General features: G+C 41.0%; 1 protein-coding gene across 2 annotated transcripts in view; it reads left to right on the forward strand.

Moving 5' to 3' along the window:
* The window catches only part of LOC132985210 (kelch-like protein 29), a 139,939-nt gene that overhangs the window by 44,474 nt on the left and 79,841 nt on the right, over positions 1-15,624 (forward strand). For both annotated transcript variants that reach the window (XM_061052462.1, XM_061052461.1), the window contains exon 3: positions 468-779. In XM_061052462.1, the coding sequence (XP_060908445.1) occupies positions 507-779 (273 nt within the window). In that variant the 5' untranslated portion in view covers positions 468-506. The remainder of the gene's footprint in view (positions 1-467; positions 780-15,624) is intronic.

Raw genomic sequence — 15,624 nt, forward strand, 5'->3', positions numbered from 1 at the left:
ACATCACAGCATCCTCTGCTGTAAAAACAGAAGAAGCCTCACCTGCACTTTGAGGCTGATCTGATTGAATTAAGCGGCCGTTCAATGTATCAGATGAGCTGTAATTGCAGGAGTTAATATCTGTTCAGATGAACGAGTTATGACCGCAGGGTCATGATACTGCTGTTCCACTCAGCTGTTTTGTTTTAACTTCTTGTCGTTTAGCAAAGATGCTTTATGTGGCAAACTGACCTCCTTATGATTTTTAGCATTGATGGTGCTTTCAAAGACCTGCTAAGCAGTACTTGTTTCTCCCCCTCTTTTGCATGTTTTGTTAATGACTGAGAAAAGGAATTGGAAGCAACAAATGAACCCCAGTGTGTTCATTGTCAGGTGCATTGGGAGCAGATGCTGTGAGCATTTACACGTTAGTGTCAACATGTTCTCGATAACACCTGACCTGTGCTCTTTCTTTCCATCTCATGTAGGCCTGCCCTCATTGTTCCCTCTGAGAGGAAGAGGAAGTGATGTCACGCCACCACAACCGCTTTGAGAGGGACTACCGAGGACCCTGGGAGCGGAGAGACATCCGTCCTTCTGGCCTCCACAATGGAGGAGCCAATCACAGCTGCGCCCCCGCCGTCATCAACGGCAACAACCGACCAGGGCTCCTCCCCCTCCCGGTCATCCCCTCCCTCCTCCCCACCCCTGTTACAGTCGCTGTGACGACATCGAGCAGTGACATAGGAGTCAAGCGAGGCATAACCCCAGCAGGATTGGTGGCTTCGGCTTCGTCTAAGGTGAAAAAAAACAACTTGTTTAATCAGATTCAGCAACACCTGCTTTTTCCCTGAGTCGTCATGGAAACATCTCAGTGTCTCCTCCTGTTCTCTCAAGTTTCTTTGACGTCTTTGTCTCTCCCTGTTTAAACTTTTAAATCCGTAAAACTCTCCAACTGGACATAATCTCCAACATTCTCCATGCTGTTCGGGCTTTAAGCTTCCTTCTCTCTCACTTGCTCAAATGTTTGTGCAAAATCCAACTCTCACCTGTCTTCATGTCCACCCGTCTCACCTACTCCAGCAACTCTGGTCTCTCTCTCTTTCACCCTTTCTCTCTCTCTCTCTCTCCAATGCTCCATTCTTGCCAAACTGTTTTCCTCCCATCTTCGTGTTCTCTCTGTGCCAAATAGCATTCTCGTCCTGTCTTCTCTGTTATTTTCTTCTTTCGTTATGTTAATGACCTCTGACTGTGACCCAGATAGATGCTGCTGTCAGAAGTGATGGTTAGAGTTTTGTAATGCTTACATAGATAAATTAATGACATGTTTATCTTTATATCAATACCCATAATTATCAGTCACAGAGTTAAGATGATATTTGATCCTATAGTGGTAATAAATTAGCCTCAATGACACAAACAAATATTTAAAGTCACAGATGAACACATCCAAAATTGACCCTAAATAAAGGGTCCTTTTTAAAAGTAAGCTTTTAAAAAGTATGAAAAAACTACATTCAATCCAAATGATATTTTTTTATTTCAAGACTGATTTCCAGAGTCTCAGGTGCTGCATTTGTGCATAAATGTTGCAAAATCAGCTGTTAAGCATATCTGTGATTTAGTTTCCACTTATATAAACTGTACAATTAAATGCTTGACCAGTCTGGCTAATAGTCGTACAATGTGTGTTAGCTGGCTGTCAGCAGTGTGTGTGAAGGAAAGGGTCTTAACTGGAAAACAGTCAGACACCTCAGCCTCTCCTCTGGCTTTATTTCCATGGATACCATTCATCTTTCTCTAACACTCACCCTCACTGTCGGATCTTTTGCTTCAATTTGAAATTCAGCAGATCCTTGCAGGCTTTTTTTTTCTCCCCCACCTTTCTCTCTCTCTCTCTCTCTCTCACTCCTGGTGGAGCCTACCCTCTAAGAGCAGAGGTAAATAATGCTCTGCTTATTTAGCCTGTAAGTGCACATGATTAGATACCCCGCTGAATGCACCGACCATAAACACAGTAAATCTCCTCTGACACTGCTTTGGCCCATGCTTTTGTACGCCTGAATAACTACACACCCAAACAAAGTCTGTCCAACTCCGCCTGAGGCCATTGTCATCATTCAATGGCTGACAAAGCAATTCAATGTGTTACCCTGCACGTGAGGGCAAAAGTGTTTAGATATAAACTTTATGAGGGAATGTGTACGGGTAAATCAAGGCCCTGTTATTGTTACTATTAAACCTTGGTTCTGCTCTTATTCATTTCTATTGTGGCCTGCAAAGGCATTCTAACAAGGGCCCCGAGCACCTGGTCAGTTGTGAGGCTGCAACATCGCACGCAGTGTTTTGTCAAAAAGCTCGTCTGCAGGGCCGGTCTCTGAAAAGTCCCAAGCTCTGTATCTGCAGCCTGTTGCTCCAGCTGTTTGTTAGAACAAACTGTGCCTAGTTTTAACATAAATTATGACTCAATTGTACATCATGGATCAGTGAAATAAAAGCTGAATCACCAGGGAGATAAATTACAACACAACTCTAAGTAACAACTCATTTTGACATTCTCCTCCGGGGTTAGTGTGAATTATTAGATGTCACAGGGTGACAGTCATGGTAAAACAGAGGATTAAATGCTATACAGAATCATTTCTTCATAGACAAATGTCCTGAAGTGACATTGTATTTCAAAATAATCTACTATAATTGTTGTGTGATTCCAAGTGGTTCAAAGCAGTAAGATTAGATTGTTAACTGTCTTATTTTCAGATCTATTCTGCTTCAGTTTTCTTAATTGGCTTCTTCAGTATTTCATTACTCACTGAACATATTATCTGGGATTAAAATTGAACTATTATCATTTTATTCAATTACGTTTAATGGAAACCTCTGTATATACTTGTTTTATGATCAGTTGGTCTGAAGCTTTATTCAACCCTTACCATTTTTCCCATTCGGGGTCGCAGGGGGTGGAGCTGATCCCAGCTGTCATTGGGCGAGAGGCTTGGTATACCCTGGACTGTTCTCCAGCCAATCACAGGGCTGATATATAGAGACAGTAAACCGACACACACACATTCACACCTACAGGCAATTAGGGGTCAACAATTAGCCTGAAGAGCATGTCTTTGGACTGTGGGAGGAAGCCGGCGTACCCGGAGAACCCACGCAGGAACAGGGAGAACAATCTACAAACAGCTTAGTTTACTTTGACCATTGAACTGTTCCCCGGATAAACAAAGGAGCACATAGCCAAAGCTTTTTAGAAAATCACACTGGATACTATACTAATATTTAAGTTTTTATCCATTTTCTACTCATCACTTGATGTCACTCAAGATAAATACCTCCTCCTGATGGGGAGTTAATGCAGAGCCTGCTGTTGGGTGTTCATGAAAGCAGGTTTAAGAGCCGAGGCCAAATGAAGCATTCTGTTCTACTGAGGACGTCATCTAATGACAGACGTTACTACCTTGACCTTTCTTTTATCAATGAACCTCCCATTAGCCAATACATGTTTAAACACTATAGTAGTATGAATTTTGAATACGTCATATTTTTATGTTATACTATACATATCGTATTTGTCTTTTGATTCTTAATATTAGTTTGTAATTCATGTCAACAAATTCTGCAAAAGTTTTTTTTTTTTTCAGCCTCATAAAAAAATCACATTTTACAGGAATTAAGAGCAACAATCAGTGCAGCTCTTCTTGGAAAAAAAAAAAACATCAGATATTGTGACTTTTAGGACTTTGCTTTCAGCCGGGTTAGCTGGCCGGTGGATTGCAAAGTGCACACTGTGACCAACACAACACGGTATCCAGAGCACAGCAGGTGTCATGGCCTCGCTCTGACTCACTCATAAGGAAAGAAACACACAAGAAGCAGGACTCCTGTGAGAGATGTCTTCTTTTCCTCGCTTTCTGCTCTCCTTTGATTGCAGCCAAATTCCGTCATAGATAAGACACGTTCTAATGAGTTGCGTTTTAGTCAGGTTTTAAAATATTCAATGTTTTTGAGGGAAAAACTCGTACGAGTGTGTGGATCAATAGTGTGATACGACTGTGCATCACCTCCAGCAGCAGTTTATTTTGTATTTTTCTGCAGAGCCTTTAAATTTTCATCAGTAAAACCTCTCTTTGTCAGCATCACTCTTATGTCAGGGAGCTCGGTAATGAACAGACTGGTAGTGGAATCTGAAACCAAAGAGTCGTTGAGATATTGAGATTGAGGCTAAATGGGGAGGGGGGAGGGGGAGGGGAGGGTTCTTCTTTTGAAAATCAGGATAACATTGTGACAAGTTGCTGTGAAATGCATTGAAAATGAGATGATTAAAGTTTAAAAAGGCTCATGCTGGGGGAGCTGGATGAAGGAGACAGAACAGAGATGAGGAAGTAAGGGAGGGTGGAGGGGGGAGGGGGGTTGCAGGGTGGCAAGTGAGAGCTTACAATTTGGCTTCAGCTTGGGAAGGAAACTCACATTGTTCTATCAAACATTCTAACCTTCATCATCAACAAAATATTACAATTTTCCAGGCAGACAGTCTCAGCAGGGTGTTAATGAAAACTCTGCAACATTATCAAGAAAGCCAAGAAAACTCAACGGAAGTGAGAGAAAACAAATCTCCTCGCAGCTTGAAATGTCACCAGTCTGATTTGTATTACTTTTTACAGAAAGGTATAGATGATTCACCCAGTTCTTTTACATTATTCATGCTGTTCATACTTAATAAATAGTATAGCTGATATATATAACTGTCAAGGGATATTGTGTTGTTTGTTTTTATTCCTGACATTTTAACATAAATTGGAATTACACACTCAAACGTCTCCCTAAATAGTAAACAGCAGAAGCTGCCTATCGTCTTCTGAGGAGCAGAGCGGTAAACAAACTTCCCACTCCTGGATTTGATTTGATTTATTAGACACTAGTGGATGTGTCGTCGCCCTACGACAGACTCACTGTGTGTCATTAACATTCAGAGGGAAAATGTCACTTGATCTGCAAGGACTTTTTTTCCCCAAGACGTAGACCAAAGGAATTGATGAGAAATACTTAATTTCCCCAACGTAGGTTTTATTTTTTTTTTTATCCAAATGCCTTTGGAGCAAGAGGGGGCCAGGCAAAGAGAGAGAGTATACCAGAAGAAATATTGTCCTTAACCTTTTCTTACGTTATTATTATTTACTTCATGTTTTTAACTTTGGTTAATAAAGTTTTTTGGGGAATCCAGCAAGCTGCCTAAGAAACTTTATTTAACAAACAACTGTCCTGTAAGAAAAAAAGCTTTCTGTCCAAACAAGGGAAATTTCTCCACAGAAATGCCAGACTGGGCTTTTACTTTGAAATCACACTGTTAGTGTAACTGTACTTTCGTCTTCATGCCTGTCATTTGCTATTATGGCCGAGAGAAATAGGCGAGCGTTCTATTCTCTGTGCACGCCGACAGTAAGCTCTGACACGTTAACATATATGACGAAATCAAAACAGAGACGTGACACGGCCGTTACACAAAACGCAGGCAGTGTGTCTGCGCCCATAGCTTGTGTAGTTAGATGCATACACCTGATTTCAATCAAACTCACCAATCTAATTTTCCTTCTACTCTGTTTAACTTGCCATCAGTCATGCATGAATTCTTTATAATCTAATTTCCCAAAAACACAAACATCATCAAACTGTTTGTGGACAAACAAATCTGCCGCCAGGCGTCCACAACAGAGTCATTCACAAACAGTGGACCTCGAGGGAGCAAAGCGAGGATTAAGCTTTGGTTTTTTGTTTTTTTCTGAAGATGATACATGGAAACCTTAGAGTGTTAACAAGAAGCTGTGATTGTATGTTTACCAGGAGCGATTGTACCGAGGTCCAGATGTCTCTGCACCATGTGGGGAGAATTAAAGCTTTCCATCCTGGAATCAGACCGACCTATGCTGCAGTGATTGTTAATCAAGACGGAGCTTCAAAATTTTGACAGACGGACAGAGTGATGACTTTGATGAGATTTATCAGAAATCTTTCACTCCTAGACACAGACAGAATGTCATTTTTATTTTCATCCAAAAAATATTGAGCCATGATTTTGATTTAAGATCCCCATGAATTTGAAACGGTTGGCAGATGCGGAAGGATAACACAACAGGTCAAAAAACACCTTCAGGTCAGTGTTATCTTTGTCTGTGTTGTCAATCGCTCCGTGACAGGATGTTCCTCATGTTTCATCACATCTATATCCTCGCCTGGCTCCTCCTGTGTCTCTCTTTCTGTCTTCTCTGTAGGGGGTGGGATCCAGGTTGACCTTTTATAACAAACAATGGAGCGCTCATCAAACCCGTCTGTTTTTCCTGTCACAATTTCTGAAAACCTGGCAACGTCTCTATCCTCTCTGTCTCTGCTTTGATGTATCCACTTCATCTGAGTTGGATTTTTAAACCTCTTGAAGGAAATCGAAAAGACAAAAAAGACAGGAAATGGTTCTGTAAAACCACTGAAATCTTGTAAAAGGAAATCTTTTTGGTTCTGGGCTTTTGTAGTCATGCAAATCATGCAGGCATTGTAAAATACTGTTTGCATGTTTGACAAATGTAAAGCAGTCTTTTGAACACACCGGCAGTCTCTGTTCTAATGGCTCAATCCAAAGAGCAGTCAATAGTCTATTTATGTCACATGACTATGCATTAGTGTTTGATATTTAAAGGACTGTGTACATCTGCACTCCCAGCTGTCCACAGAGATTATTGTCTGGCTGGTCACAGAGCACAAACTGGCGTGTTTGATGTCCTTACAGACACTGCAGAATCTTTACAGAGTGGAGATTCATCTTTGGGGCAAATTAGGAGCTAGTGTTTCTGTTTCTGTAGCAGCTCCAATGATGAAAGTAATGATGACCTTTTTGCAGCTTTACAACCACAAGTTTGTATCTCCCTCCGTTACACCATAACTGTTTTTTTAGTTTAATTTTGGGGCTTTTTATGCCTTTTTCCAGATAGGACATTTGCTAGAGCTCAAAAAAGCGCGTAGAGACAGAGGGAGAACGACATGAAGGAAGGAGCCGTAGGTAGGAATTGAACCTGGGCCGTACACACCGAGGTCGACAGCCTCTGCACATGGTCCATGCAAACTGACCACTAGGCCAACCGGTACCCCTTAACATTACTGTTTTAATCTAATTCTTCGGGCCAGCTTTTCTCGTCACCCCTTAAGTCAGCAGTGTGCGATCCCATGTGAAATTGGATTGCTGATCTGTCTGCACTGAGCGGCAGAGATGTATTATGGGATAGCAAAGACATGCATGTTCCGATGCTGCAGACAGCTGTCACAGGACACCGACGGATCACAGATAAAGCTTGACTCCTCGTCCTCATCTCTTCAAGACTGGAAAGTGCTCTCGGCAAATCTCATCAAAACACGGGCGAGAACATCGCCAGGCAACAAACCAAAACACACACGGCTGTGGTCAAGCACATTTCGCTCCGCAGCGTGTGGACGGTTGGCAGATTTTCCCCATTAGCTTACTGTGAAGGGGGTCATTGTTGATCCTGAGGTGATTTGAAGTGGCTGTCATCTTAGATTTGCCGTTGACATTTTTCATCGCTGCCACCGCTGAATCTCACACCTCCACCTCCTCATCAGCAGTGAGAAGTTTGTGTCAAAGAGGAAAGTGATACTTCACACTCATATACCTAACTGTCATCCTGGGACTTTTCTCTGTCTGAGATTGAGTCACTGCTTCACGGTGATGGACAGGTTCCAAAGCAAAATGATTTTTAAAATAAAGTTTAAAAAAAGATATATAATCTATTAAACTCATCATTTCCTACCTGGATCTGATCACCTGCTGTTTGAAGACAATGTTACATTTTATTAATCACTATAAACAGAAGCAAATATATAAATGAGGACAATCTTGTCCTAGACGTCATTTCTCCATTCCAATACTATTCCCGTGTGTCAAGTAGCTATACTGTAAACGATGGCAAACGTTTGAAAAAGGAGGTCTCAAACCTTTTTTTTATCAGCAATTTCATTTCCAGTTTAGATCGATGCATCTGTGATCTAATGTAGCATCTTTATTCTTAGAGAAGTGCAGTTGTTGAAGGTTCAGATGTCACGCAGCAATGATGTTTGTGTTTAAAAGCTTGTTAAGAGCAGTAGAAAGGAATACAGTAAACAAAGATTTCCATATCGATAGTGCCATTTATCCGTCCATGTAAAGAAACGCATCTAATTAGCAGATCTGCTGTTACCCCTTACAAAGAGACAAATTTAATAGCAATGTTTCTCTTCAAGTGTTAAATGAGTACCCTGCTGATCGTTGTCTGGACTTCTCTTGATGGGAGTAACACACATCAGCAGAATGAAGAGTGGTGACATTTTCAAAGGTCCGGGGGTTGATGTTCATAGTGCTGCCACCCTCAGGTAACTCTACATGAACGGTGATGGTGAATGCAGGCTTTTAAACAGTCAGTCATGATTTGTCATGGTGACTATCCGATATCAGTGAGCAGTGAGCATTTTGGAAGCACAGGTAAACAGTAGACCTATGTCTCTCTGCAGAGTGTCTGACTCTTCTCTCAGATTGGGCTCACACGTGGTCTTCAGGTCTGTGGGGGTTCTCAGCATCAGTTACAGGAAACAAAACAAACAGAGAGGCCAACCAGCCACACGTAAAAAAAAACACTTCAGTCATCTTTCACTTAATGAATTCTGCCTAGAAAAAGAGGAGTTGTGGAGGATTGCTCTCAGAAGCTGCCTGAGGCTGAATCCTGACTCCTGGTAAAAGTCAGATGTTCACTGCTTCATTCTTATTTGAAGAAGGTGGACTAAAGCGCGTCACCTGCTTTTATCACGAACAGACATTGAAAGCTTTTGCTTTGAAATTGATATGTTTCACTCTGTGATGTTTTTTTGAACAAAACATTTAGCCAACTGTCTTCGTGTTGATCTCCTTCCTTGAGCTGATATCTAGGAGGTACTTCAGCCACATTGTGTTTCCTATAATGTCACCAATGAAGAGCACACACATTTAAGTATAGAGGTATTTGATAAATCCCCTTATCTTTTGTTACTGAATCTAACACTGTGCTCATTATGACAGACCCCTTTCTTTGTCAGACGATGTTTATTTTATAGACGATGCTCTTTTTTTCCACCATTTCTTTCTGTCCATTTTTTTAAATGGCAATCCCTTGTACTGTTGTTCACTTGCTGTGGACTTCCCCTTCGCACTGTGCTCAGGGGACCCACTGCTCGACATTTAAATAATACACTCATAAATAATAGATATATTTAGAATGCTAATTCTAACAGGGACTTTGGGGGTGACTCAATCAGGCAGTATTTATGGTTTGACATTAACTCAGGCTAACAAATTACTGTGAGCTCAGTTTTTCCCATTAAGAGCGGCACACATCATCAAACTAACAAGTTTCTCTGCACTCCACTCTATGTTCATGTTTCATTTCATCTCAGCAGTTCATTAGAGACGAGGTTAACGACGAGACTTTTTCTGTGAGTGGCGGAAAGTGGTCTCTATTCCCTGTGTCCAGTGTTCACCGTTTGAAAAGTATAATGCCTCTCAAAGATCATGACTCGGCTCTTAAGGCCTGAAAAACTCAAGTGAAACGTACGGTTTTAACAACACGATATAAAGTTTATTACAAAGTACCGAAGATAATAACCATTTACAAAGAGGGTCAGGTGTGTTTGTCAGTGAATCGTTGTGTCTGCTGTTGTGAGTGTTTGGTGTGTGCTGCATGTTGTATGGTGTAAAACTAAACTAACATGAGCAAACTACAACAAAACATGGTGATGATGATGATGATGATGATGACTGCCTGATCTTAAATAGCCTACACCATGGAGACTGGCCAGGTCTGCCAAGGTGTGGCGGAACACCGCCCACCATGATATGCCAGGACACAAACACACACAGACAGAAGGGCAAAAATACAATAACAGGCCCTGCTGGTGGGAGGGCCGTCACATAAAAAGTGTTATTTTTTTCTTTAGGTTGAAGGCCCCCTCTTATTCAATGTACCGTTTCAATTGAAGTGAAACTTGAAGAAGAAGAGATGTAAAAGTTGTTCTCATTCAAATCATGTAATTTTGTATCGAGCGAGGAAAGGATGTGACCGTAACTCTCTTGGTGTGTGACCTGCTTATTTTCCTGCTAAATGAGACATGTTAAGTGATGTGCCAGAGGGAAAATGTGTCTTTTTTTCAGCAGCACTGGAACACACTGTTCAGATCATCACAGATAACGAAGCTGGAAGGCCAGCGACCTGATTTAAGGGCTTTTTTTTTATTGTACACCACGTTTTCAGTGGAGCTTCACCCAGCTGTGGCTAACAAGCAATAAATAGAGAAATCCTGGCAGAGAGAAAAACGACCTAAAACTGGCAGCTGCAGGATTAGAAAGTGTTAAAAGCTGTTTTCACATACTGTACATAACGCTGAACATTTCTGGAAAATTCCAGGCAGACCGCCCCTGACATCTTCCTGAGTTGCTTATTCACAAATGCACCTCACAGCAAAGACTCTCCCTGTCAGGCAGAAGGGGGTGAGGGGGGGGTAGTGGTACATGAACGTCGCCGAAGTAGTGGACGAAGCTGGTAATTTCATTAAAAGCCTAATGCTTAAATAAATCTCTTCAAATTTCACTGAAAATATTTGGGAAAAATGGAGTTGTTTAATCTCTACATCCAGAGATATAAGCAAGCGACCTGCAAGGGACGTAAAAGATGAACCCAGCAGACTATTTCAGATCACAAGCTGCTGTCATTTAAGTGCACATGGAACCAGTGTGCAGGTTTATATAAGGGAAATAGTATCCGTGGACAACTGAGGTGTGCCTGCCATAGTGGAATAGTTTCCTCATCTAGATACTCTAACGGTACTGTGCAAACTGCTAGATCAAAAGAGGGACCTAATGCTCAATCCACACAGAAACTTTTCTCAAAAATGCACTTGCCTGCCGCAAAATAGCTCATTTTTGTAATTTGTGACAATTTACAATGATTATTCTTTATCTTTCCAAAACCGTAAAAGATGGTGGTGCAGTGGTTAGCGCGTTTGCCTCACACCAAGAATCTCCCCGTCCAACAGGGCCTTTCTTTGTGGAGTTTGAATATTCCAGCATCCTTTGTTTCGATGTGTCAGCCCTGTGATTGACTGGCGAACAGTCCAGGGTGTACCGTGCCTCTCGCCCAATGACAAGGGACGGCTCCATCCTCCCCACGACCCTGCCTGGGACAAGCTGTATAAATAATGGATGGATTTCCAAGACCTATTTGTGAAATTGCACCTTTTTTTTTCAGAATATAACAGCACATGTGGTAACAAAGAGTGTTTTTTTTTTTTTAATTCAAAGGACATTCATGAAATGAATGATGGATTTAAAAGGTATTTAATGACCAGTGGGTGTGTGATGTGTCTCCTTGCAATAAGTAAGACGACAGAAAGAAAACACCTCAGGTATTATGCTCCACTTCTTTGCTCATTGGTATTCTGGTTTTATATTTGGCTGCAGTTTTTAGCAACATGACTCATTCATGTAAGTGATAATCATCTCATGAATATTTATGTTTCCTCTCTGTCTGCATGAACCCAAAACACTTTCATCTCTCAAATTATCACACAACTAACAGGTAAATGGAATAACAAAATTCAATCATTCTAGAAATGCCAAAGGGACTAACTGGATCTTAAACAGCATTCCAAGAATTTCTGTGTATCAAGTCCTCATTGTTCTATATTTTATATTTGTGATATGTATTTTCTATAACATGCCAAGTGGGATATTTTTGGTCTACCAATTTTTCTGACACTTACTGATTAATCCATACTGAATTGTTATTCTCACTAGTTTATAGAAAAAACAATTATAATGATTAACCCATACTTACTAGCTATAGAATAATTTAGTCTGGATACACTTTCTGTGGGTTTTTTATTCTAAACTTTTGACGCATGTCTGCTGAGATTTCATCTTCAATACAGAAAACTAAGAAAATAGAAACAGTGTGTCAACTTTGATGTGCAGACTCGTATGATTACACAAAACAGCTACTGAAAAGCACACTTCGAAACATTGACATTTTGTGTTTCATAACGGCTTTAGATTAAAGAATTTTACTCCTACAATAGTTGTAATTAACCAGAATCCATGGCATTTTGAAAAAGACACAAACAAAGTCTCACTGATATTTGTGTACACCAGAGTTTTTTTTTCATTTTGTTAAAAAGAAAAGGTTTTTAATAAATTAAGCATGGAGACTTCAATAATTCTTGAAAAAAAACCTTGAATTTACTTTTCAAAAGTAACTTTGGACACAGGATTTGGACCATGAAATCTCTCTTGCCATCTGTATAGAAGTCATTAGCATTTGAAAAACCCACAACTGTAGACCAAATCGAGAGGAGTTCATTCATGGACAGTTTAAAAGGCAGCTTTAAACAGACACACAAAAAAAATCACACAATTGATGTGCAGGTCTGTTTATCCACCTGCTGCAGTGTAGTTCATGGCTGATTCTCACTCCCTTTAAGACTCTTCTGTGTCTAATGATCCCAGCGTGTCTCTCCAGTGTATATCTTACCCCAAGCAGAGCGCTGTGTGGACTCCCCCCTGTGCTCACAGGAGCTCCGAACCGCACTGACCGCTTCATCTTGTGGGATAAACCAGTCTTTCAGTCTCCTATCAAACCCTGGGGGAGCAGAGCTGGAACTCCAACACTGAAACCTCAAAGGTTGGAGCTCTGTCATAGGTTACAAATATGGTTGCTTGTGCACGCCTTTATGTGGAAAAAATAAAATGGAATATGGGCTCTTTTCTGCTCTCTAATGAGGCTCAAATGTCGACTATCTACACTTTTTTTAAACACCTAATATAAGAAAAATTAAGTCTTGTGAATAAAAGGCTGCAATAATAACAGATAGTGAGTGTCCTGTGGGCACACTGGTAATTATAAACCTTAATGGAGTCATGAGAGGTTTTGAGCGATCAGCGCTGTAATGCAGACTTTTTTTGTACCTCATGTAATACTGCTATTTTTAGAAGCTGATATTAAAAAAGGGCTCTCTGGACATTGAAATGAAGCTGCCATTTGTTTGCCGAGTTCGTTTGAGTGTAAGTGATGAATCTGCTTGTTGTGCTTTAATGATGCAGCTTTGCACATTTGCAGCAAATATTGTTGATTGTTTTTTTTTTTTTTAATCTCTATTTTCAGTTTAACTTCTCACACTAACTTATGGCCAAACAAACTGGAAACAGCAGCTGCTTAAGAGGGTGGGAGTTGTAAGAAATGTAGGTGTGTGGAGTTATGGTCAAGCAAATGAAAAATCTCAGTTGAGCGACTTTATTTTTTGTCCTTGACCGTGAAAAGAGGAAAACGATTTATTCTACAGTAAAATATTTCAGCTTCTACAGAAGTGCAGCTCATTCACATGCTGTACATTCTCTGTCAACAGATTGGATCTCCTTGCTTGTGTCTGTAAGGACATGAACATGGAGCTACATTTTTATTTTTACAAACAGTGTGACAGTTGTGAACTTGAAGCTCTTTATAAGTCTGTGCAATAAGCATCCTCTGTGTTTTTCCCAACTCAGCTCTGCCATATGGTTGTTTGCTTCTTTCTCTGACAAAACATTCCAGTATATACCTTCCAGATTGTCTGCAATGTTAATTGTAATATTCCCCACACTGCATTCTTGGCAAGTAGATCTTATTTCTATTTAACTGAAATATCACTTTAAATTCATGTTAGTCTTTTACACTAACTGGCTGTTAGCCCAGTAAGCACCCATTTATTGCTGCTCTTGTAAACAAAGACACATTTTGTAATATTTCTTCTTTTTTTTTGAACTCCAAAAAAAGCCATAAAGTTGTCTCTGGGTTCCTGCGGCTGCTTCTGATACAGAATGCGGATATGTCAGAGAGAGTCATGGCCTGTTGGAGACCTCTTGTCTCTCACTCGCCCAGCTAGAGCCAACGGTGGCCAGCAAGGCTGCCAACACGCTCCTCTGGGAGGTGTTGCCATGATACATAGAGGGCCGCACAGCCCACATGTTGAAGTACAAGTCCTCCTCACTGCTTAGTCCCACATATAAAGCATTTTCTGTGCTGTAGCTCCCAGCCACTCACACTTTCTATCAAGAGAAAAGAAGACTTAAAAAAAAGGGGTGGGGGGGGGTTGCTATGGTGGTTTTGGAGGATGAGGCTGCAACCTTCCAGCACTCATGGGATATTAGGCTGGGTCTCCAGCTCTGCATCTCCACTGAAGCTTGTCAGCCTCGCCCCTGCGATCACGCCTCTCTTTCCTCAAACGTGTGTGCGTCGAGCCAGGAGCCTGCCGAGCTGTCGGAGCGTCTTAGCTGGAATGTCAGTGGAAGTGAAGTCTGTTCCCCTTCAGTTGTTTGGCCCGGCTCTTGATATCATAGAGTCCGGGATCCATTGGCCTTTCCGTGGTGCATTGATAGCGTATATACACACCAGGCCCTGGTATTGTGGCTTTTCATTACGGTTGTTTGTTGTGCTACCAGGCTCAATGCTAACTGTTGATGCCTCGAAGGATTCTTTTTGTTTGGAATTTCAATTTTGAATGAAACTGTCAGTCCTGAACAGTGAACAAAGAGTAATGGCTCACATTTTTCACAGTGGCATTGCCTGGATGCAGACGTGGACTCTGGATACGACATGTTTCAACTAGGGCTGGGCAACGATTAAAAGTTTTAATCGCATGAGTTCCTGTGATTAATCACGATTAATCGCATTGTTATACGCAAAATCCAATAATTAATTCAAAAGTAGTGTATAGCGCACTTTTATTGTAAATGTACTTCTCAACTTAAACAATGTAATCAAAGCAAATAAATACAAAACTAAAGCTTATTGCATTCGTTGCAGTCTGGACACAGAGTGTTGTGGGTCTCCTCTCTGCTCTCTGACTGACAGCCTGTGAGAGCTTTTGGAAGGGGGAGGGGCTCACGGCAACACTCGCTGCAGAGCAATGCGTGCTTTCACGTCAGTTTCTTACACCAAAAAAGTCTCCGATAACACCAGAAAAAGTCGCTAGTAGCTGTTGACAAAAAAAGTCGCCAAGGGGGTTTGGAAAGTCGCCAGATTTAGTGAGAAAGTCGGCAAGTTGGCAACACTGTTTCCTCTTTCCTGTGAGCGCCGCAGCAGTAAGCAACATACGAGGCTCGCTCACGATGGAATTTTATCAAATAAAAGCCAGTGAGCAACAGACTTTTACAATAAGAAAATAAATAATAAAAACTGCGTTAATGCGAGATGAAATAATTGTCGGCGATAATGAATTAATGAGTTAACGCGAAAATAACGCGTTAACGTGCCCGGCCCTAGTTTCAACACTGCTTTATCTCATTAAGAAAAGAGCAGGTGTTGAAAACGAAGCTGCAGTTGACTCATAAAAAATAAATAAACTGAAATACCATACATATATTTCAATCCTAAATAAATGATCACAATATTAAGGAGAAGAAACAAGGTGAAGGATTATATTATGCAGTCCTTGGTAACTGAGGGATTAGATAAGAACTGTGCTGCAAACTTTTATCAATAGTCATCCACCTGTCAGTTGAGAACAAAATTCACACTACGGTCTTTAAACGCCACACGACATTTGCCT

The sequence above is a fragment of the Labrus mixtus genome, chromosome 12 (assembly GCF_963584025.1).
Source record: "Labrus mixtus chromosome 12, fLabMix1.1, whole genome shotgun sequence".
Classification (NCBI taxonomy): Eukaryota; Metazoa; Chordata; class Actinopteri; order Labriformes; family Labridae; genus Labrus; species Labrus mixtus.